At 32.6% G+C, this 24,050-nt stretch overlaps 1 protein-coding gene across 2 annotated transcripts in view; it reads right to left on the bottom strand.

The window, feature by feature from the left end:
- LOC105223506 (insulin gene enhancer protein isl-1) overlaps positions 1-24,050 on the bottom strand; it is a 92,159-nt gene that overhangs the window by 8,746 nt on the left and 59,363 nt on the right. Inside the window, exons 2-5 of one of the 2 annotated variants that reach the window (XM_049446845.1) lie at positions 15,773-15,962; positions 9,493-9,623; positions 9,227-9,415; positions 1,396-1,516 (exon numbers count right to left, since the gene is read on the bottom strand). In XM_049446845.1, the coding sequence (XP_049302802.1) occupies positions 1,396-1,516; positions 9,227-9,415; positions 9,493-9,623; positions 15,773-15,962 (631 nt within the window). The remainder of the gene's footprint in view (positions 1-1,395; positions 1,517-9,226; positions 9,416-9,492; positions 9,624-15,772; positions 15,963-24,050) is intronic. The other variant, XM_049446846.1, reaches the window with a different exon arrangement.

Below are 24,050 nucleotides of genomic sequence, written 5' to 3'. Positions count from 1 at the left end.
ATGAAGATAGAGTCGAAGAGCTAAATACAAAGGAAAGATGAGACTGCCAGTAAATAAGTTGAAATTAATAATTTTCTGGGTATTTTGAGCGGTTTGGTAGGAAAGAGAAAAAAATCAACGACAAATGTCTTTCGAATAAAATATACAACTGGACTGTTGGACGCCAAATAGCTCAGCAGGCGTTTGTAGCTGTACAAGGTCCTCCTGGCCAAGGTAAATCCTAACAGTTCGTTCTCAGTCCAGTCGTTTGTCAATTGTTTCAGCTGTTTGAAAGATGAGTTGGAATCATCTCAACACTTCCTCCACGAATATTCTGCCTTTGACAAATCAAGGCAAAAACACCTCGGATCTCATATTTTTAGACAGATGAAAGAGCGGAATTATAAAAAAAGCACCAGATTTTTTATAGATTAAAGCGCTTTGCCTGCACTCGGAAATCCTCACTCACATTGACTTCATATCAGATGACTTAGATCATGGAGTCGCCAAACCAAACTCTGGTGGCTCGTACTCTGCCCATACATCGGCGAAAGAGTTGTGGGTGGGAAGAAGTCGTTGGAGAAGAGGTGCGGCGAGCTTTTTCACGGATGGATCAAAGCTTGGTGGAGGGGCTTATTGTTAGGATCTCTAAATCAACTTCAGTTTCAGACTTTCTGGTTATTGCTTTCCAAAAATCCTCACTCATTTTTACTTCATACCGTATAACTTGGATCATGGAGTCGCCAAACCGAACTCTGACGACCCCTACTCTACCAATAAACCGGTGAGGGAGTTGTGGGTGGAAAGGAGCCGTTGGAGGAGAGATGCAGCGAGCTTCTTTATGGATGGGTGAAAGCTTTGAGGAAGGCTGGCGGAGGGGTTTATCGTCAGGATCTCTCAATAAACTTCAGTTTCAGACTTCCTGACTATTGCAGCGTCTTCCAGGCCAAGGTTGCAGCCATTAAGGTAGCAGAAAATATACTGCTCCGGAGCGCAGCCTCCTTCAGAGAACTGGCCATCCACTCAGATAGCAGAGCATCAATACTAGCTTTGAACTCATTAACAAAGCGTTCAGGACTGGTCAAAGAGTGCCTAACCTTGGTCTCAATAGCATCGAGTGTCTTTGTGATAAGACTGGTATGGGTGGCAGGGTGTTCTTTTCAATATTTTGAGCTAAGCCACATTGTTTCTAGAAGGAACCACGCTTCGGCACACAATATTAAGTTCCCAAATATATTTTGGAGTGGAAAGTTTTAATCATTAAAATATTTATATTGCTCGAAGCTCACTTAATTCTATAAGACCATCAAATTGTGGCATAAAATGAAGATACATATCGAAAAAAGTATCAGAATCTCAACTAGCTATATTCTAAGGGTTTTGCGGAGAACTTTCGTGCAGTTCGCTGAAACTTACCTTAACGTGTGTAGTTGCTTCTCATTCAAGACCGTTCGCACCCGTGTCGGTTTACCGTCCGATGGACCCGAAGGCCTTTTTTCCCTAATACTTTTATGTGAGCCTGATTCGCTACCAGAATCTGTAAAGGAAATTGAAAAATCTTGATGAAAATTAATTATTAAAAAAATTAATATTTTTTTTAAATTTAAAATAAATTATACAGGGTATAAACCAGAATGAAATCTAATCAAAACCAAAAAATCAACATACCTCATTTATATTAAACAAATATTAATAAAATTTAATTTTTTTTTTTTTTTTGAAGCCCTAGTATATGATTTATATTATATATTTTTGTACATCTGTACTGCCTTCCCTTACAATTTGAATCCGCAATTTCTTCAGCCCAAAATCACATAAAGCAACACGAAAAAAAGCATAACTAGCTGATGACTTTCGCGCACTTGATTTCGATTTCGACTTTTGTTGCTGTTGTTTTTGTGCTGTGCAAAACTATAATTAGTTTTCTCCACCGAATGTGTTGAAAAATTGCATACAAAATACTTACTTGCCTCAGCGTTTCGGCGAGTTCAAAGCGAATATTTGCGACAAGCGACAAGTATCGAGATCAATTGTTCGAAATCAGTGGAATTTTTGAGATGTTGCCGATTTTAAAATTAACTCCAAAGAAATGCGATAATTTCTTTTTGCTGTATGGCCTTTACATATCAATAATGAGTGGGGACTTTTTCAGAATATTCTTAAGGATTATTGTAAATTTTTACAGCCTGATGAAGATATAAAAAAAAATTAGTAACATTTGTTTAATTTTTATAGGGTTAACATGTGCAAAATTGAGCGCCAAAACTGGGTACTCATCAACTTTATACGTAAGAGCGCAAACTGGAGCTAAAATTCAGTATGAAGAGAATAAATATTTCCGAAATTTCAATTTTTGGTCTTGGCTACTAAAAATCAGATTTCTTAGGCAGGATGAGGTCATAATTCAATTATATACAGGAACATGTCATCGAAAATTGGACTTAACGGATGGACCATTTGAGACGTAGCCAAGACCCACATTTGAAAGAGATAATCTTCAAAAAATATATGCCAAAGCATGCTTCTTCTAATGAAAAAATTTGTAATCTACATATAATTTCAAATATTTTTTCTGACATGTTGAATTTGGACTTACTTAGTCTTTCTTCTCGATCAATTTTTATGCGAGACTTTTATATCAAGAATACACTGTGATATGCCATAGATCTTACTAAAAGTCGAATACTATAATTTTAAATATTCCTCATTTGAGTGTCCGTATGTGCTATCGGAAAAATTTAAAGTTTTCGGATGGAAAAATTTGTTTTCAGAATCCTTTAACTTAATCAAATCTTAAAAATGTTATCTCAGCGATAGAGAGTGTCAGACTCGTCTATTAGGTTTTGGCCTCGAGACTTAGAAATGAACTAATGTTTTTCTAAAATCGTCGGCATTATGTTGGAAAAAGAAAACAATATTATTCATGTCTGGGACTCTTTTATGTTACTTCTTTATTACCCAGTTATATTTTATATCCCCAGTTTATGGGAAAATAACGTATCTTTGGCACAACGGCCGGTAAATTCTGCCTCCATGATGAAAAATCTCAAATGGGTTGAGGCTGATCGACTTCGCCGGGGCCCGAAATATGGTTATTGTAGTACTAGATTCCAGCATAGGAAAATTCATCAAACTACATAACTGTCTCCGGGCCGAAAAGCCTCCAAGATAAGGAGTATGTATCAGCTTCTTTGTAGAATTTGGAATTTGTTGAAATTTAAGTGTAAGGAGACCCCAATATCTGAGTAGGATATCTCATCAGCATCGCATATAAGGTTCTATCGAGCATATTGTATGAAAGATTAAAGCCCACCGCCAACAAACTAATTGGACCTTATCAGCGTGGCTTTAGGTCTAGAAAATCAATAACTGACTAGATATTCACCATGCATCAAATATTGCCAAAGACCCGGGAAAGGAAGATGAACCCAGACCACCTCTTCCTCGATTTTAAAGCCGCCAGCACAAAAGGGAACTGTCTCTATTCCGCTACGTCCGCACTTGATATCCGCGCAAAGCTAATACGGCTTGTAAGCTGTCCTTGAGCAACACGAAAAGCTCGTTCAAGACATTCAGGATTGAGAAGAACCCCTTTCGATTTTTGTCTTCTCCGTGCAAGGAATCTAAAAAATTCTCATGTAGAAGGTGTTGTTCATACAATGACCAACGGTTGAAAACCAAGATTTCCAAAATTAAGCACAAAAACTGATAAAATCCGGCTTCTTTTAAAAATAGTTGATTTTGACTGAAAAAATTCTCATTATATGCCTGCCAAATTCGATCTTTGGTTAGATCAAAAGTCTGGTAGGCCATTGTATCGAGAACTCTTTGTCTCCGAGTATTCACTGAAGTAAATTCGAAAAATGTAGTTTTGAGAAAAACTCGTTTAAAGAGGAACTAAAGGGACTGAATGAACTCAGCGGCTACACTTGGAAGGCTGTAACTGTGCTGCTGTAAAAATATTTGAGATATCGATTACAAATTTTAGCTGTTATTTTTAAAGGCATAACCTCTCGTAGTATGAAAAACAATATTTATTTTTTTTTAAGTCCACACTGGACGTGCCTTTTAAAAGGCCTGAAGGAAAAATGTGTCAATGTAGAGTTCTAGGCGTGCTCAAATTTACATAAAATATACATATACATATATATGTACATATACGTATATAAATTTTTATATGTATGCATGAATGTATGTATATGGTTGTGTTGTAGCGGTAGAATTCTGTATGTAAATATATTTCTTTGCGATTACCACGAAGTAAGCCATTCACAGTCGATTGCAAATACGATATCGCAGTTACAATCTCGGTATTTACGATAATTAAGGTATTCGCGGTCCGGTCGGAAGAAATTGGCACATTTAGTACGCATAACGAGTGAAAAATGCGAATTGCTATTTAAGCGAATGAAAACGACGTGGCTGCATAACGAGTACGTACATACATATGTATATGTATACTTATCATAGCCTTGTTGACACCGATTGGAGCGGCGGTATCTCATAAAGTTAAGAAGTTACGAGCGACTAAGACCAATAGAGCATGAGGACGAAAGCAGGTGTATATGTACATATATATTATATATAAAATATTTGCAAATAATATTTTCTGCTATATACCATATATAGAAGTACACATATATAGATATAGCATACTTGTATATTCATATACAGGGTACATACATATGTACTATGTATATTTACCTACATTGGTCAACTTGTAATTCGCTGGTTGACAATCCAAGCAGGGTTGTATGTAAATATTTTTCTTAATACATACATACAAACACACACTATGTATATTTATATAACGTCATCGGGGCATGGAATTTCGATATGTGCAAAAAAAAACGACTTTAAAGAACACCGCCGCCGCGTTGCCAATGAAACACAAACAAAAAGCAGCGAAGCGCTCAGCCGTGTTCCCAGTCATTCAGCCAGTTAGACACCATATTTACTTACGTACAAGTAGTGGATGGTCAAGACCAAAGGGTCAATACAATGTGTAGTAGATGACTAGGCTAACTGCGCCCCAGGGTTGCATGAGTGAGCAAGTGAACGGCTGGCTGGCTGGCTGGTGGCATGGCTGCCTGGTTAGCTGCTTCGTTGGTTGGTTGGTTGGCAGCGTTGCTCTGCAGACTACAATGTTGGTCGATTTTTTGTTGACATCTTCTTAGGAAAGGTTCACACACACACACACATACACACAAACCGGCACACATGGTCTCTTATAGACGGCATTGTCACCTGTCTACCGGTGCGCTCTGTCTCCGACTGCCGGCCGCCCACTAATATACCGCACGATCACAGTCGTTATAATCGAAGTGTGTGTGTTTGTTTGTATGTCCACGATTGCGATCATGTTGTTTGGTGTTTATCATAGCGATCACTGTTTTGATTTTGTTGTTCTTTATGCTTTTGATTTCTGTTTGATTTCCAATCGTTGGCAATTGTTTGATGAACTATCGAAATTGTTGTACCTCTTGTCATTTGGCTGTACAATAGTTGTTTGTTTATTTTTAGCGGCACTTTTTATGTTGCCTTAGATCGTCATAACGAACAGTGCTACGACGCTTGTTCTGCTGTGTACGAACGTTCACCACGCTCGTGTGTGTATAGTTCAACGTTTTTGACAGTTTTAGAGAGTGGATTGCTTGTACTTATAGAACTAGTCAGCAGAAGACTGTTCTTAAGGCGGTTTAAATATAATTTCTTCAAATGTAAGTCGCGATCACGTCTTTTACAGCACTACTGGTTGCGTAAGAGATGGTTTACATAGGCTTGGGATTTGTTTTCTCGACTGGAACTAAGTGTTCGACTAGATAGAAACTAAAATAAAGGAAATAAGTTACGGAAACTCTTCTGAACCACTAACAAATCCCATTCAGTGTTATCTCCTAGCAGAAGTCTCGCAAAACCATGCTTAAGGCCAACTGAACTGAGGCTGTAAGTATTATACAAGCTTGGCATGCTCTCTCAAGCAAGATTATCAATTCTTAATGTTTGATATGGAGATGAAGACGCTCTTAGGTTAATCTAATGATCAATCTCTTGGGCAAAAAATATCGAGCATTGAAATCTTTTTGATGACGAATTACTTAGATAAACGTCTCAGCTGACATAAGATCGTCATTCATATACAATGTTTTTCCCCAATGGTACATCCGAGAGGGCTAAACATGAGCTTGATAGGTTGTAGTTGTAGCGGCTTAAAATTTTTGCTGAGTTCCCAGTTCTTACCAGAATAAAAACCCAGAGTTTAGCTTCTCTAAGCAAGTTAATTACACCGACGGCTCGAAAATTTTGGAAGGAATTGGTGCAAGAATCACAGGACCACGGCTCAAAACTCCTAACGAAACTATCTGAACTATTGTAACGAACGTATAACCATATTTAGCGACAGTCAATCGGCACTTAAAGCAATCTCTGCCTATGAGATCAAATCGCTACTTGGGAAAGGAGTGTAGAGAAAGACTGATTGGAACGTAACCAAGTGCACCTCATCTGGGTGCCTCGTCAAAGTCGGGACTAAATTGACTGATGAGCTCGCCCGCTCCACAGCAACCACTAACATGATTGGACCTGAACCCTTCAGCGCGGTAGGCCATCATATCAAAAAGGAGCTGCTCCGCAAGGAAGAAGGAGTAGGCAGAGAGAGGTATTGGCAACAACTCAAGGCATGGGCGACGCCAAGTTGCTAATGGGGGGTTTTAACCTTAGCAGGTTTACATATGAAATCAAACCCCCAAAGGGCAAACTCAAGCTATTTTTCACATTCTACACTGGCCACTGCAAGTTGAAAGAGCACTTATGGACCTAGCCTCTTATGCAAATTGCCGGTTCTGCGATAGGGAGCCTAAAACTCCAGAACACCTTCTAATTGACTGCATAGCTGTCTGCAGATGCATCATAAAGGCCTTAGGATTCATGTTTCCAAAGAGCGATCACATCTCGCCACTAGTACTTAGCAATATATGTATTGCACTTTATCAATACGATTATGCTGGGGCTAGGTGAGTCTTTATGACTTAGGAGAGGGCACAATAGAATTAAGGTCTCGGTGCAATCCTCGTCTACTTTAAGTCCTCGTCTTATCTTAAGCGCTGGAGTATTCTGGCTCGCGGTAGTTCGCTTGAGACCAGCGATTTCTGTTATTCAGTTCAGTGCTGACTGACAGTTCTCATTCAATCGCTATAGTTTTGAGTTGACGTATTTTCTATCATTCTTAAAACTAGAAGTATATTTAATAATTTTTAAATTATGTTGTTGTCGCATTGCTCCGGAGTTAAATTTTTTGGTCAACTTTGGTCTAACATAAAAAACGTTCAATCCCTCCAACTCATGAGAAATTGTCTACAGAATCTACACATTATGTTAAATTAGCAACTCTCTACGCAAGAAGACAGGTGAGACTATTGCCCCACTTTTCCAATGACCTTGCCACGAGCCAAATTTCTATTTTTAATATGTACGAAAAGCATTTCTCCCAAGATTTTTTTTTTCATATACACACATGTTAACAAGCAACAAAAAAGAGTACAAAAGAAAAACAGTTATGAACACGATCAAAATCAAGAGCGTGGGCGATATCTCGTTTACCAGCTTGTTGTCTGTTACAGATTTTAATTTCATTCATTTTGTTTCATTATACAAAGTTAAGATCAAAAAGCGGGCCGACGCACACAAATGCATGTTCGCCGAATTGTAATCGTTTGACTGAATATCGATTGTCGGAAATAGAAATTATGTAGCGAGGGAGATGGGGGAACATTGGCAGGGCAGTTGTAGAACAAAAAGCGACCGCAATTAGATAACAACTTGTAGTTATGTCGTGGAACAAGGCATAATTAAGAATGTTCTCACAATTGTCGCTACAAGGCGATACAAAAAGATTGGAGTGTAGATTATAAAATTACAGATTTTGATAATAGAAAACATGTTTGAAGATGCGATTGATGATATGCGTGTGTGTGGTGGAGCGATTTAAAAATAATAGATTAGGTGATTAGGAGATTTGTGAGTCTACCGTTAAAATTTTAATACTGTCAGAAAGATAGCCAGATCCGGAGAGCTGATGCTGCATGATTTTTGACTTCTGTCAGAAGTTGAAAAGCGAAGTACCAAGTACAGTTGAAGGTTAGTTGCGTAATGTCGAGTGGTGGCTCTGTCTAGATATTTAGTTAACTGTATTGAAAGTAGTGAGCTCGATAAGACAGTGAGTACCAAGGGAGATCATTAGCTTTAAAAACTGGGAGCGCTGAGCTTGAATTATATTAACAAATATTAATATAAAAGACTCTAAAAAACGTTCGCCAATCTGGTCTTTGATTATATGAGTTTGAAACTGTATTATTCCAACAAAACACTGGAATTAACTCGGAAGTTTGCGGCCAAAGGCTGTGTTTTTTGAGGTTTCTAACCCCGCTTGGATCATCAGGTTTCAGGAAATAAGTTTCCAAAAGTAATCAGACCAGAACTGGAAGCTTTTTTATTGACTCATTGGTTCAAAAAGCTTAGGTGACATGAGAAAGCTTTCACTTGTTTGAAAGTTCTTATATTTTCCTTTGATCTGAGTCTTACTCTGGAAGTCGATCCGCAGTTTATAGGAAAATTATTTAAAACGAAAAGCGGAAGCTTTGATTTTGTTGACCAAAAAAGCTCCAAAAGCTCTTAGTTAATAAGGAAAGAGTGATAACTTCAGTTATGATTTTTATATCCTTGAGTATAAAGCACTGTTTCAGTCAAAAAGCTTACTTGACCTGAGAAAGCTTTCACTTCCATGAAGACTCTTATTTTTCCGTTGATCTGAGTCTTACTTGGAAAGTCGATCGGTAGCTTATAGGGTACAGTATTTAAAACCAAAAGCGGCAGCTTTGATTTTGTTGACCAAAAAAGCTCCAAAAACTCTTAGTATATGATAAAAGAGTGACAACTTCTGTTAGGATTTTTATTTCCTTGACGGATTTTATGACATCTTTCCGATCACCTAAGATCACGAAAGCTTATTGGCAGTTTATAAGGAAAAATATTGACAACTATCAGCAATTGCAGTTTGACTGATTCTAGTTGCTTATTTGTTGGTTGAAAACATTTATTATAATATCTCATTTCAAATAGAAAACAAAACAAAAAATATAAAATAAATAATTAACCAATTAAAAGTCTAATATTTCTCCACATTCCTAATAATTAACAGTAATATAGTTAAAAAAATAAAAAATAAATAAAAATTTTATTGCTGACTCACCTGACATTGAACCCAACTCGCTGGAATGATTATTATTACTAAGACTCGTGTTATTATTATTACTACTACTATTATTGTTGTTGCTCTCTATGGATGATGACGTTAGACTACTTTGTGAGGATTTCTCTAGAACATCATGATCTTCTTTACAATATAAAATGCCGCCATCTCGCAACGCAAACTCATCGCCTACAGCAGAAAAATTATTATAATTAATAATATAATTTAATTGTTTTATTTGTTTGTTGTTATAATAAAATATTTACCTGGCAGCAGCTGTCTCGCACACGCCGAACAACGAAAGCATTCAATATGAAAGATTTTCGTTTTTGCGCGCATCACAAAGTCATTTTTACTAAATGAGTTGCCGCATTTATCACATTTTGTACCAAATAACCTAAGAAAGGGAGAAGAAATTGTTGAAATTTTATGTAAATTCAATTTGTTGGTAAAAATAGTTGTAAATATATATATATTTTTTTAATTTTATTAAAATTTATTATTTTTGTAATATCCTTTTTTAATATTTTACATAAAAAGGGAAAAAAAATAAAAAAAATTATAATATTATACATTTTTATTGTTACAAATGAAGACATTTGTATTTTCAATTAATAAAATGTGTATAGTAAAATTTAATATTGTAATTTTTGTTATGAAAATGATAAATATTTGAAAAATAACTAAAAATAATTTAACTCAAAATTACGACAAAAATTTTGTTTTTAATTTTTTATATAAAAAATGTAAACTTTAAAGTTAAAACAAAAACTAGTAGATGTTTTTTATTTTTAAAGTTGCCATATTATTAGATTTTTTTTTTGTTTTTGCATACCTATTCTTTTTAATAAAAAAATGTAAACCTTGAAGTTACAACAAAAACAACTAAAAAATAAATTTTAAAGTTGCCATATTGTTAAAAAATTAATAAAAAATATTTTCATGGGTAACATGAACATGAATTTTTTTTTCAATGAAAAATTAATTTTTCAAATATAAAAACACAAAAAAAACTTTAGAGTAACAACAAAAACTAGTAAAATTGCGAAAAAATACTTTTTTAAAGTTGCCATATTATAAGAAAAACACATATTTTTATAGCATACATACATACTTATTTTAAATAAAAAAATTTTATTTAAATTTTATAGCAAAACAAGTGAGCATATGTAACAATAATATTTTAAAGTTGCCGTATTGTTAAAAATAACTCATATATTATGACTTATAGAACAAGAAATTTTTTTTAATTAAAAGTTAATTTTTCAAATAGAAAATTAAGAAAACAAACAAAAAAAAAAATAAAAATATATTCGTGTATTTGACCTTGCCATATTTTTTTAATCTTATAGCCGTAAAAATAGATAAACTATAATACGTATTTTGTTTTTGCTATAAATTCATAGGACGTTTTTTTAATAATTAAAATTTACAACAAAACTATGCAACCGAGCGTATATAAACTTGCAAAGTTGCCATATTATTGTATTTTTTTAAGTTTTTTTTACGACTGAAACAATCACGTGATTTAATTTTGTTAAAAATAATATAATATTAGTAATAATAATGTGAAATTAATTTAAATAATATTTTAAAGTTGCCATATTGTTGAAGAAAAATTATATTTTCATAGCTTACAAAAGTAGGAAATTTATTTCTTAAACAAAAGTATTGAATTTTTAAATAAGAAAATTTAAATTTGTGTATCTGACCTTGCCATATTTTTTAGAAAAACTATAAAGTCATGAAAAATATAATGTAATACATTTATGTAATTTAATTTATAAGGTTTTTTGAATAGAATAAAAATAAAATAAAATCAAAATAATATAAATAATATTTTAAAGTTGCCATATTAATTAAAAAATTATACTTTCATGGCTTACATAAACTTGGGATTTAATTTTCGAATAAAAGCATCGAATTTCTTAAATAAAAATGTAGAAAATAAAAATATATGTGCATATATGACCTTGCCATATGTTTTAAAATAAATCATAAAGCCATAAAAAAATATAAAAACTGTTTTATTTATTTTTGTATTATTATAAAATTGATGAGGTTTTTTGAAACATTTTTAAAATAATAATAATAATTAATACAACCAAGTGTATATTTATATTTGTAACCTTGCAGTGTTGCCATATTATTCTATAAAATTGTATTTTTACAACTAATACACTCATATATTTTTTTCGGTTATAAAAATTATAATTTTTTTTAACAAAATATACATAGAAAATTAAAATTTACAGCAAAAACATGCAACCAACAAGTGTCGTTTTATTAATAACCTTGTATAGCTGTCATATTACCGAAAAAAAAGTATATGTTTATAAATTTTGCACTGAAAAAACTAAAATTTACAAACAAAAAATGCAATCAAGTGTAAAATTATGTAAATGATTTAGTAACGCTGCCATATTTTTATAAAAAAAAATACAAAAACATAAATTTTATTTTTAAATTGCACGAGCATGGAAATTGTTTGTAAAAAATTAGAGTTTTTTGAATGAAATTAAAAAATTTACAACAAAAGCAAGTAAACCTTGCCATATTATTGTGGAAAATTTAGCTTTTTATTGCTCACACGACCATAAAATTTATTTTTGTAATAAAAATCAAGGATTTTATACATAGAAATAAATATGGGAAATAAGAAAAACCAAATTTTACAACAAAAAAAACAACAAAGTGTATTGTTATTAGATAACCTTGCCATATTTTGGTAAAAAATTAACTTTTTTTTACTTACAAAAAATTTACAACAATAAATGCAGTCAAGTGCATAGCTATTTCACAACCTTGCCACATTATTGTACAAGTTTCATATTTTCATTGCTTACACGACCATGTAATTCAAATATTTATACACACTTTTATTTAGTTAAATTGCTTTGTAAACTTATTAACAAATTCTAAGTGTGTGCAGTGCTTTGTTTATATTTCCTTGTTTACTTTAAATATATACAAAATGAATTTTCATAACTTTAAAGCGTCCACAGCGCTGGTAGAGCATTTAAATAAAGAAAAAAATCATGTGTGAAAAAATTTTAATATTTTTATGAAAATTGTTGTAGTATTTTTTTATTTTTTTGGTTTTTGTATCTATTTCCCATTTTATTTGGCGTTATTTAATTTATTTATTTTGAGGTGAAAATTGTGCTAATTTTTTATCGATTGCCCGGCGCGTGTTAATGAATTATTTAAATATTTGTACATTGTGCACACAGTGGCAACGGTAGTGCCAGCGCCGGCATACAAACGCTTAAATAACTACAAAGCGTTTGCTCTATGCGGCCAAAGTTTATTTTTAACTGTTTAACAGCTTTTATTAGAGTATATCGTCGGATCGTTAAACAAATTGAGGCATTTTCGTACACGGCATAACCGCAACAGCGCATTTGAATATTGTTGCATTTTTGTTGTTGTTGTTTTTGTTTTTGTAAAGCATTTTCCTCTTTCGCCAGCGCATGTTGTTACAAAAACAAGTTTATTTACAAATATTTGCTATAATTATTATACACCTACATTTGTAAATAAATACATGCGCGCCTGTGTGTATATGTGTTGGTGTGTGCGCATTTCGGCTACCGGAGTTAAATACTCGCACATTGTTATTTAAATGCTTTTGTTGTCGCATTATTTATCGAAGATTTGCTAAATGCCATTGTAGTGGAGTACAAATTTGCGCTCGGAGATTTTAATTTGTACAATTCATTTGCATATTGACGGTATTTTTTGTGGCAAATATGAAGAGGTAAATAAGAGAGATAGACGTGATTGATTGGTTGAAAAAATTTATTTTATTTTTTTAGTTGAAAAAAAAAATATATATATATAGATATGTGCTTTGATATTTGTGCAGTGACTGTACTAAATATAAGAAAATTTTATTTCATTATAATTAAAAAAAAAATAAAGTAAAATCTAAATTAAAAAAAATTTAAATTCATTAAAAAAATTTTTATGAATTTTTAAATGAATTTAAATTTTTTTTCCAGTCATACTACATAATATTTATCATTCTATTTCTCTCTATTTTGGGTTCTTTCTCTCTCTCTCTCTCACTATCGCTTTCTCTTTTTCACTGGCTCTCATTATATGTACATAACTGTACTACTTTCATTTATAATATCAGATTTTCAGTCATAAATAATATTTATCATTATATCTCTCTTTTTTTGTTTTCTCTCTCTCTCTCAGCCATAAATGATACTGATCTTTCTATTTATCTCTTTTGCTCTCTATGCTTCTAGTAAATAGCTTATTTTTATTATTATATATTACAATCAGCTGCTCCTAACCGCATAAACACCGTATTTCATCCACAATCATGTGACCACGCACTACCCACCACTCAATTTCAGACATAACCCCAAAGTCTAATTATAAACCTTTTTAAATCTCACTCTGCTAATTGCGTAGATTTCATCAGCTGATTTTTTGTGTGCTCAAATTAACATGTCAATATTATTTTATAGCATCTAGTTATATGAATCTATAAGCGGAAGCTTTAATCGCACCTCTAGATATTTATATTCGTATGTATGTAGTACGAATCGTCTACGAAAATTATTACTTTTTTTAATAGTCTACAGACGCACGACTCCATCTTTCCCCCTCTCTCTCTCTTTCTATAGCTTACAGTTGACCACAAATTTGTACCGAGCTCGGCTCTTGCGTGTACCATTTGGTATCAATCAGTCTTAAGTGAATAACTAACTAGTGTAACTGGTATATATTGGTTTGAAACGTCTTTGAACGGATTTAAAAAGATATTTCTTTATTTCACTCTAAAGAGTTATATTTAGTAAGGTACCGAAATTAACAATTTGTCCTTCTATAGGCGATGCCGCAACATAAGGACCCTAAAACGCAATCAAAACTAAGGCTAGTCGCCTGTTCTTTTGCTATTGACTCAAGTATATGAGTATATCATAATCAGATGATCAAATGACTCAAATTATTATTTTTTCTGTTATATTAGACATGTACATATGTATGTAAGTAAATCACATTAAAGTAGGTCTTAAGCGCCTCATGACTTCGAAATCTATAAATAGCCATCAAAGTGGGCGCGTGGCGTCACGAGAAGCAAGCAAGTGCGTGTCTGAAGCGCCTGACATTTGTACAATTTTCTAAGGAACTCCCACAGTTGTCATGCGGAATTCAAACTAATTGCCAAAATAATAACAAAAATAATACAAAAAATGTATTTACCTATAAATATAATAACACAGAGGCATGCAGTTCATGGCAAAGCAACTACAACTATGGTTAAATTATCGTAAGCGTGCTTAGGAGTAAAAATAAAATTGTTTAGGCAAAGTTCGCACTAAAGTGTGTATTTGTATATGTACATACGTACACCTAAAATGCAAAATAACGTAATATCACTTCTAATAAATTTAGAGGTGAAGGAAAAACGATATAATAGAAACCACTCTTATTGAACAAAATTGGAGTTTTGGTTATAAAATCGTTATAATAAATGATTATATGTTGGTTATATAGTGGTTATATCCGATAGCGGAAGCTAAAAATTTTATGCTACATGCATATAATATGATGTAGTGAATCGTAAGCTATAAATAAATATAGTTTAAAAAAACTAAAAAACACGCTTTTAAAGCATATCAAACTAAAAAGTGAAAAGTAATTCTTTGTATAAACTAACAATAATAATGAAGGAAAAATTCCTGCATTATTGTGAAAATAGCGTGGAATGCTCGATATATGAAAAATATGTCACAAAGCACCCCACGCTTTTCTCACAATAATGCAGGAATTTTTCCTTCATTATTATTGTTAGTTTATACAAAGAATTACTTTTCACTTTTTAGTTTGTTATGCTTTAAAAGCGTGTTTTTTAGTTTTTTTAAACTATATTTAATTTTAATTTTTTAGTTTTTCTTCTATGAGATTTGCCAATATTGTGAAATATAAACGAATATAACTTAAATCGTATTCTCCGCCATTGGATTCGGTGACAATTTTTAAAAAGCTCACATCGACGTGACAGTCAAAGTTAAAAAAAGGAGTTTTGAAAACTAGTATCTGAATTTTTTTTTACTACAAAAATTTTATTATAAGTATTAATTTTTTTATTACCTAAAAGTCACATGTTTTGCATTATTAATTTGATATTATTTCTTCTGGTGCGCGGTTATACTTATATATGTACTGCTTAAACTTACTGTCGCCTTCCTACAGTGTCTCTCAATTATTCTACGTTTCAGTACCACTTAAAAAAGTTACAAACATACAAGTGAAGCTAATAAAAGCGTATTAAAAACCTAATTTCGATTTTTTTGATGGTACGTTGTTTTGCATTTTAGGTGACGATAGATGGCTTTTAAAAGTTGCTTAGTTGTTTTATATGTATATTTTTTATTTTATTTTATTTTATTCTATTTTTTTATTTATTTTTTTTGCAACGTGATTTATACTAGCGTGCTAATACTTTTATTATTAAATATATATTCACTTCAATGTACTTTATGACTTGCTTACAAATTATAGCTATCTTCTTGGTCTACTCACCTAACATAATCACGCTTACAGTACGTCTTGCCGTCACGCACAAAACACGTACAGCTTTCGTCCAGAAATTGTCGGCATTCCTGACACTTGAGGCATGCCGCATGCCATTCCAGATCGGGGGCGACACGCAGGATGTACTGATCGTGAATTTGACCGCCACAGCCCACGCAAAGTGATAAACGTTGTTTTTCTGTAAAAAAAAAAAGTAAATAAAAAGTTAATAATTTTTTGTTTTTAATTAAAAATGAACTACTTAGAAGTAAATAATATTTTTTTTTATTAAAATAAGGTTATTGAAAATTTATGGATATTCGAAAAATTAATTTCTAATTTCGAAAAGCATTAATATGAAATATTGCTATTGGATATACATATGTATATTTATATACTTACATATTTTTTTAATGTACCAAAATAATTATTTGCTTATACTATATAGGAATTGGTCAGAATGAGTTGGAATTTTTGTTTATAAATAAAATAAAAAAAAAAAAATAAATACATAAAAAGGCTTTTAATTTTTTTTTTAGTATTTTAGAACAATAATCTGCGCAAACATTTTTTTAAATAAAGTTTTATGTACTTAAATTCATTTAGTATAAACTTTCCACTTGAGAACATTGACTTTTAGATAATAATATTCGTTCGAACAGATTTATGCATCAACATCCTATGAGCAAAGTAAGTATGGGCAAAAAATAGTAAGACTTTGTTCATATTTTTACAATGTTTAATTTATTCTATAAATTCCTTGTCATCATCCTCAAAGTAACCCGTCTTATTTCCAAATATCAGTGACTGTCTTATCAACCTAGAAAAAAAATAATTCCACGAATGTGCTTTCGCCAGGAATTTAAAATAGAAAATCTTACTACTTTTTGCCCACAGTAGGATGTATTATACATATCCACTTCAGTGCTTTTAAAGCCTTAAAAATAATTTTTTGCTTATTTTCCAATCGCAAACAAAAAATAATTGATATAATCTGCTTACACTTAGTCAATTTAAATCTATTTTATTATATCTATTTGTTTTTGTTTTCAAAATTCTCAAAAAGTAAATTGTTTCTGAATTTTTCTCTGCGGTTTTGGTAATTAATTGCGTTATGATTTTTTTCGGTCGAAACATTTTAATCTGCTTATTTTTCAAATTCAACAAATTTTTTCCAGATTTTTCTGATTTATTATGCCATATTTTGTATTTTTCCCTTCACTTTATTTTGCAGTAGAAATTCGATTTGGCATTAAATCATAAATTTTTGATACATTCAACGTTTCTGTCTTATAAATTATTTCTGCCGAAAATTCATACGATTTTATGTACTTTGAATTTTTAAAACTTTTGAAGCAAATTTTATTTGGTCTTGGGAAAAAAATGGCGGCTAGGTAAAAATACGAATACAGAGAAATATTTTAATCGATTCACACATCACATACATAGAACAATACATATACACATTTATTAATTTACATTTTTCATATGTATTTCTCTGCACCACAGAAAGAGCCCAAATATAGAAAATCCCCCTTGACTAAAGCAAAAAGCTCAAATACACATACATATTTGTTGTTGTTTGTTTAAAAATTCGAGAAATTGAATTGCTTAAAAATATTAATATTTATATAGAACTTAGTAACTTGAATTTTGAACAAAAAAAAATTTTTTCAGCAAAATTTGTGGATCAAAAATAATTTTTTTAAATTTAAAAAGTTAAATAAAAATATTTCCAAGAATTTCAAAGTGTAATTTGTTGTAAAGAAAACAAAATAGTTTTAATAAAAAAAATTTTAATAAAACAAATTTTTACTAAAGAATTTGTACTAAAAAAAATTGTATACAAAATTTGATCAAAATTCTCCTAAAATATTTTTACTAAAAAAAAAATTAAAAAAAAAATATTTTTAATAAAAAAAAATTTATTAAAGAAAAGAAGAAAACTTTTGACTATTAAAGCAAAATTTTTATTAAAGAATTTTTTTTTCTGAAGAAAACACTTTACTAAAGATTTTTTTTTTTATTTATTAAGACAATTTTTTTAAATTAAAATTTTTGAAGACATTTTTATTAATATTATATTTCTAAAATAAAAAGTTTTTTAATTTTCCTGAAGTAAATTTTTTAAATTTAAAAATTTTGAAGACACAGTTTTAAACTTCAGCTACGCTACCAACAAAAAAAATATTTACTTGAATTTTGAAGAAAAAACAATTTTACTCTACATTTTTTGATGAAAAATTTATATAAAATTTAAGTCTACACTTTAAAAGTTAAAAAAAAATCAAAAAAATTTAAAAAGCGATTTTCAAACTTTTTTTTAACATAGAAATCAAAATTAATTTAAAACTATTATTAGTAAAAATAAATTTTTTTAGGGTGGGCCTTAATTGCCGGAAAAAATGTTCGAAAACAATTTTTTTAAACTTCAGCTATTGTACAAAAAAATAATTATTACACTTAATTAATAATAATTTTTTGTATAAATTTTTTAAGAAAAAAGTTTCCACATTTTTTTTTTAAATTTCAGTTTTAAAAAGGTATAAAAAAATATCTTAAAAATTCAAATCGTAATTGCAAACACGTTTTTGAACATAATAAGCAAAAATTAATTTTATAAACCAATTAAAAAAAAAAAATTATGAAGACAAATTTTTCAAACTCTAGGTTTTAAATCTACATTATTATGGCTGAATTTATCACATATAAATTTGGGTGAAAAGTTGAGTTGCAGCACGCACAAACCTTCATTTATCTATGGAGACGCGAAAATATAAAGTATTTTTTCGTATCCAGCATCGATACTTATCAAAAATATCGCTTACTAATTTGTATGCCACACAGAAGAATTGATTTTTTTCATCTTTATCAACTAGTCTTTTAACCTTTTTACATACTCTAAATGTCACTATAAGGCACGTAATATTATATACTAAGTAATATTTATATCCATGGGGGCAGTCATTGAGGTGGTGAAATTTAAAAAAATATTCACTTAATTAAATTTTATTTATTTTAGGAGCACCCTAATGAAAAAAATAATAAATAATATTTTTAACCATGGAGGCGCTAAGTGAGCGGTTGAAACTTAAAAATTGTATAAATTTAAATTAAATAATTTTTTAGGAACACCCTAATGCGAAAAATTTAATAAATAATATTTTTATCCGTGCTGGGACTCTGGTGAAATTTAAATTTTTGTATTAATTTAATTTAATTTAATTTTTTTTAGAAGTATGTATATGTGCTGCCAGCGCCATAAGTTGTCCCCAGTTTGTCATAAAACGTTGCTTCCTCGCAAAACTTAAATTTCTATTAAAGCAAAATCACGCACACACACTTACGTACATACACAAAATACTGCCGAGACGTGAGTTGTAGTGCCGCTCGGGGGACTTGGCAAGTGGAATGTGCCATCCTTCATAATAAACGAAATGAAAACTTCAACGTTATTACGCACATTTAACGTTCTTTTAGTGGCATTTTTTACTAGCTTTTGTGTGCTTGCAATTTTTTGCAACTTACCTTGCCTGTAACCCCCACCCACAAAAAAAAACAAAAACGACAGGAACTAAATGAAGACAAACTTGCAAAAGTGTGGAAAAAGTGCGCATAAATACGTACACACACACTTTTAAAAGGAAAAAGTTTAAGTACATACATATAATATTATATATTCACATACTTACTCATTTGTATGTGTGTGTCGAAGCACAAAAGTAGCAAAATGCGGAGCAGTTACTATTCTGTCGAGGGAATGCAAGTAAGTTAAGTATACGTCCCGGCGGATAGATGGTGAAATTAGGAAAGGGAATAGCAGCAAAAATAGTAAGGCAAGTGGAAAGAAGTGAAATATAAATGTAGGTGTGTGTGTGTGGGAGTTGTGCGAAAAAATCAATGCAGCACATAGCAAGCCTGTAGATATGCGCTATATACATACATATGTATATGTACTTATGTATTTGTGCGTGTGTATGCAACTTATTTACCAAAATGGCGGAAAATGTACAAAACGAAGAATCTGCAGAATTTTAGAATCGCAGCAGAAGGTGCATGAAAGTGTGGCAAAGAAGGCAAGCACGACGGATTAACAAAGTTGGCGGACTCTTCGCTGCTTAAGCGCAATGGGAAGACTTGTTTTACCTTTTTTCTTTTATTTTTCATTTTTTTGTTTTTCGTTCCTTTATTTTTTTTTTTTGTAAATATGTGCGTGCGCATATAAAAGCGTTTTGGTATAAGGCCTTTTGCTATAGCACTTGCTGCGTAAGGCTTTTTGGCACAAGTGTGAGCTGGTGTAGCGGCACAAAAACTTCGGCATGCCATGTTGCAAGTTTTTTCTTTGCTTGCGTCTTAAATGTTTTTAAATGCCGTTTTATCCGGCCGAATTGCCAGCGTGGCAAGCAAGTCTGCTTTTTTTTCATTTAGCTGTTGGAAATCTTGAATTTTTTTGGTAATTTTCTTTTGGTTCTGGATTTTTTATTTCTGAAAATATCTTGCTGCAAACGAATTTGTGTCTATTTGCATTTCCATTTTCTGTATTTTCTGGGTATTCGTGTTAGTTGCGTTTTAAGCCTGGCGGATATTTAAGGTTAAAGGGTAAAAGCATATGCTTTAAGTCATAAATATGTATATTTTGAGTGAAATTTGGTAGCAGATTTTGTACTAAAATTTTTTGTAATGAAGGAAATTATCGTATTTCAAAATATATGGATGAAAAAAAACGTAGAAGTTTTATAGGTTTTTGGGTAGAATTGATTTAGATTTGTAGCATATACATTAATATCTAACAAAATGTTCAGTGAAACTTTTTTGCTATTTTGTTTTTATTGAATCGATTTTTATTAATCGTTCACTAGGTAATTTCGATTGATGACGAACTTCAACTTCATACCTAAACGCTTTACCACAATATATTTGAACAGCTAATACAGTAAAGCTTGTTTGTAAAGCAAAATTCTCTCGCAAAATGTCTTTGTAGGCATCTTGAAGCCGGTGTGGATAAAATAAAGTCTTTGGTCAATGCAAATCATTGAACAACAAGTCATGATCTCAAAGAGATAAACTAGCTTAAACCACTTAGAAGGCCCATAATCACCAAAAAAGGGCATGTTGATTTTTTTTTGCGAAATTTCAAAGGGATCGTTTATTTTGAATATTTGTTCGACAATACCATGATTAATTCTGAACAATTTGGATAGTGGTTTCTACTCTCAGTTTATTGGGATGTCTGAAGGTATGCACTTCCAGGTGTTTAAGTCGTGATCTCCCAAATGCGAGATAGTCAAGAAAGAATATTGAGTTTCCACCTCATCTTCTTCCATAAAGCTACTGCAGAGGTTATCTGTTAATATTGCCAGCCTTACAGCATGGATGATAATAGGACAGCATGGATGCTAATAGGAGAATGGCCTTTTAAAAGCACCACAAGTGGGGAGAGGCTAATCTTACTGAGGGCAAAAAGGTCACTAGATCTTTTGCGATCGATCTTGGGACAATAGGATTTTGCGACAGCGCATGAACCAGTGGTGGCCCAGCGCTATCCAAGCTTCCGCGAAACTTAGCTATCTAGTAGTAGAACACAAAAGGATACAGGAGTACCGAGCCGTTCCCATTCTATTGATAGTGTGCCTTTCCTTACTAACTGATCAGCTTTACAAATTCCTGCGATTCCGCTATGGCCTGGCACACATACTAGTCTTATCACAAAGCCACTCGATGCTATTGATAGCGAGGTTTGGCAGTCCTTGATCAACTTCGAGCGTAGTGTTAATGAGTTCAAGTCTAGTATCGCCGCCCCGCTATCTGAGTGGATGGTCACTATTCAGAAGGAGGCTGCACTCTAGAGTGGTGAGTGGAGCAGTAGATCTGCTACTATAATGGCTGCATCCTCGACTTAGAAGACACTGCAATAGTCAAGAAGTCTGAAGCTGGAGTTGATAAAGAGCTCTAGACAGTAAACCCCTCCACAAACGTTCCAACCAAGTTTGGACCCATTTCTAAAGAAGTTCACTACCCCTCTTCACCAATTATTTCTTCCCACCCACAACTCCCTCGCTAGTATATGAGCTGCCAGAGTTCCGTTTGGCGACTCCATGTTCAAAGTGATCCAGTATGAAGTCAAAGTGTGAGGATATATGAGTATTTAGACACGTGTTCTTTTAAGAACTCAGATTCTGTAAGTCTGATAGCAACTTTCGCAGCTATATACATTCCAATGATATCTACGGTCAGTATGTGCAAGATGACGTTAAGTGGCATGCTTGGAGTGGATCTTAGTGTACCACACATGCTGATGAGCGCCGTCCGTTGAACGCTCTCCAGCTTTTTTTTTGCAAGTGTGGTCTTTTCTGGAGCCCTCCACCAGATAAAGTCTCCATAGAAGATAATGGAGTTAACTATGGTGCGGTAGAGCCAGAGTACCACTTTCGGTGAGAGACCCCACCTTTTGCCAATGGCTCCTAGTATAAGGCAATATATGTCTTTTTTGATATCTCTTCGATATTCGGCTTCCATGAAAGCATATTCTGCTCTTTAAATGTGAAAAGACGCTACAACTCGAACGTTATTAAATCATTAGCGCTTCCTTTATAGTACTCCCTCAAACTAAAAATAGCTGCAACATTTTTTAAAATATTCTCAACAAATTTATTGCTGACGCATATACATTTTTTATAATTTCATTTGAGCAGATAGTAAATCAGATATTTCTGACGCTACCACTACTCTGTACGTAGTATATTTTTGTTGTTGTAATTTATTATATATTTTTGTATAGCAAAACGCGCATTTGCCAAACAGCCACAGCCGCAGCTACTCCACGAGCAGCCACAGGGTTGCCATGTGTAAGCAACCGCCCTATCGGAACAGCTAGCGGAGAGCAAGTGCTTATACTAAGTGTGTGTGTGTGTATGTATGCGTGCGCAAGTGTCTACCTTCTTGAGTGAGTATCTCTACAACAGGCGTTTGTCGCTTTTGATTTTTCTTTTCATTTCATTTATTTTTTTTTTCTTCTTTTACTTTTTTTCTGTTTTATCGCGCGTTTTCTGATTCTATGAATTATTTATGAAGGCGGAGCAGACAAGATTTTTTCCCTCACAAACGCAAAAGGCAAAAAACACAAACGCACAACAACAACACACGCGAAGGCAGTAACAACAAGCGCAACGAGTAGACCGAGTAGGCGAGTAGCATGGCGCAAAGTGTGTGTGTGAGTGTCGACAAGCGAAAGGGGAGCAAAGGGTGACTGCCGTGCCAATGTGTATGGTTGCGGTGCGATGCCAAACGTTGCGTGAATGGATGAATATCTGTGGTCTTGAGTGTATATATGTATTTTATGTCTTATTCTTCTTTTTAAGCGTGTGTGTGTGTGCGTTTAGCAGCAGTCTTATTGTGCTGTGCTTTGTTTTTGTTGCTTTTGGCAGCGCAAAGTTACGGCCCTCCATTCGGCTTTTGTGCATTTTGTATTTGTTATTGTTTTTGTGTATTCGTATGTGTTGTATGTATGTATATTCGCGCTTGCGAGTGGACGAGTGCGAGTATTGGCGCATTGGTTGAATCTTCGCCGCTATGGTTGAGGCTTTTTGCTGTGTTGCTGTTGTGGTTCTTCTTCTTCTCTGTTTTAATTTTGCTGCTTTTGCTAGCATTATAAATTTATTGCAATTATTATATATTTCTACGGTTTGATAAATTAACGATTGCTTATAAAATTGGTTGAAGGCTTGGTCCATATCGTTTAGTAAACAAATAGCTGTCAGAGCGGTGTATAGTTGTAACTCTACTAAAAAGGGTAAGCGTACATATTTTGTAAAAATATAAGGAGATCTTAAAAACTATTTCCAAAACGTCATGTTTTGAACTCTATAATTGAGGCGAACGCTAAGCGGAAAATCGTCGAACGAGCCGAGGTAAGGTAACCAGAGAATCAAAAAACCGTATGACAAATAGCTGTGACTGTAACCGTCTAAATCAAGATGCATTCCTTCATACCTGGAATATTTTTATTGCAAACTACTAACGAGAAAGGAACAAGCTTTCCAATCCTCAAAAGCTCCAAAAATACTTAAAACACCAAAAAAAATTAATTTAAGAACCTTCAGAACCCTGGAGACAACAAGGAACCTAAGTGCCGTTGAAGTAATATGTAATATATCCAGGGTTCTTAGATACAACATGGTTTCCTAAGACCCTTTGAAGTAAGTTATAAGATATCCAGGGTTCTTAGATATAACATAGTTTCCTAAGAGCTTTTGAAGTAAGGGGTAATATATCCAGGGTTCTTAGATAC

Source organism: Bactrocera dorsalis, chromosome 1, assembly GCF_023373825.1.
Source record: "Bactrocera dorsalis isolate Fly_Bdor chromosome 1, ASM2337382v1, whole genome shotgun sequence".
NCBI classification, from domain to species: Eukaryota; Metazoa; Arthropoda; class Insecta; order Diptera; family Tephritidae; genus Bactrocera; species Bactrocera dorsalis.
Note: the sequence above shows the minus strand (reverse complement) of the source record. Positions and strands in the feature narration are given on the sequence as shown.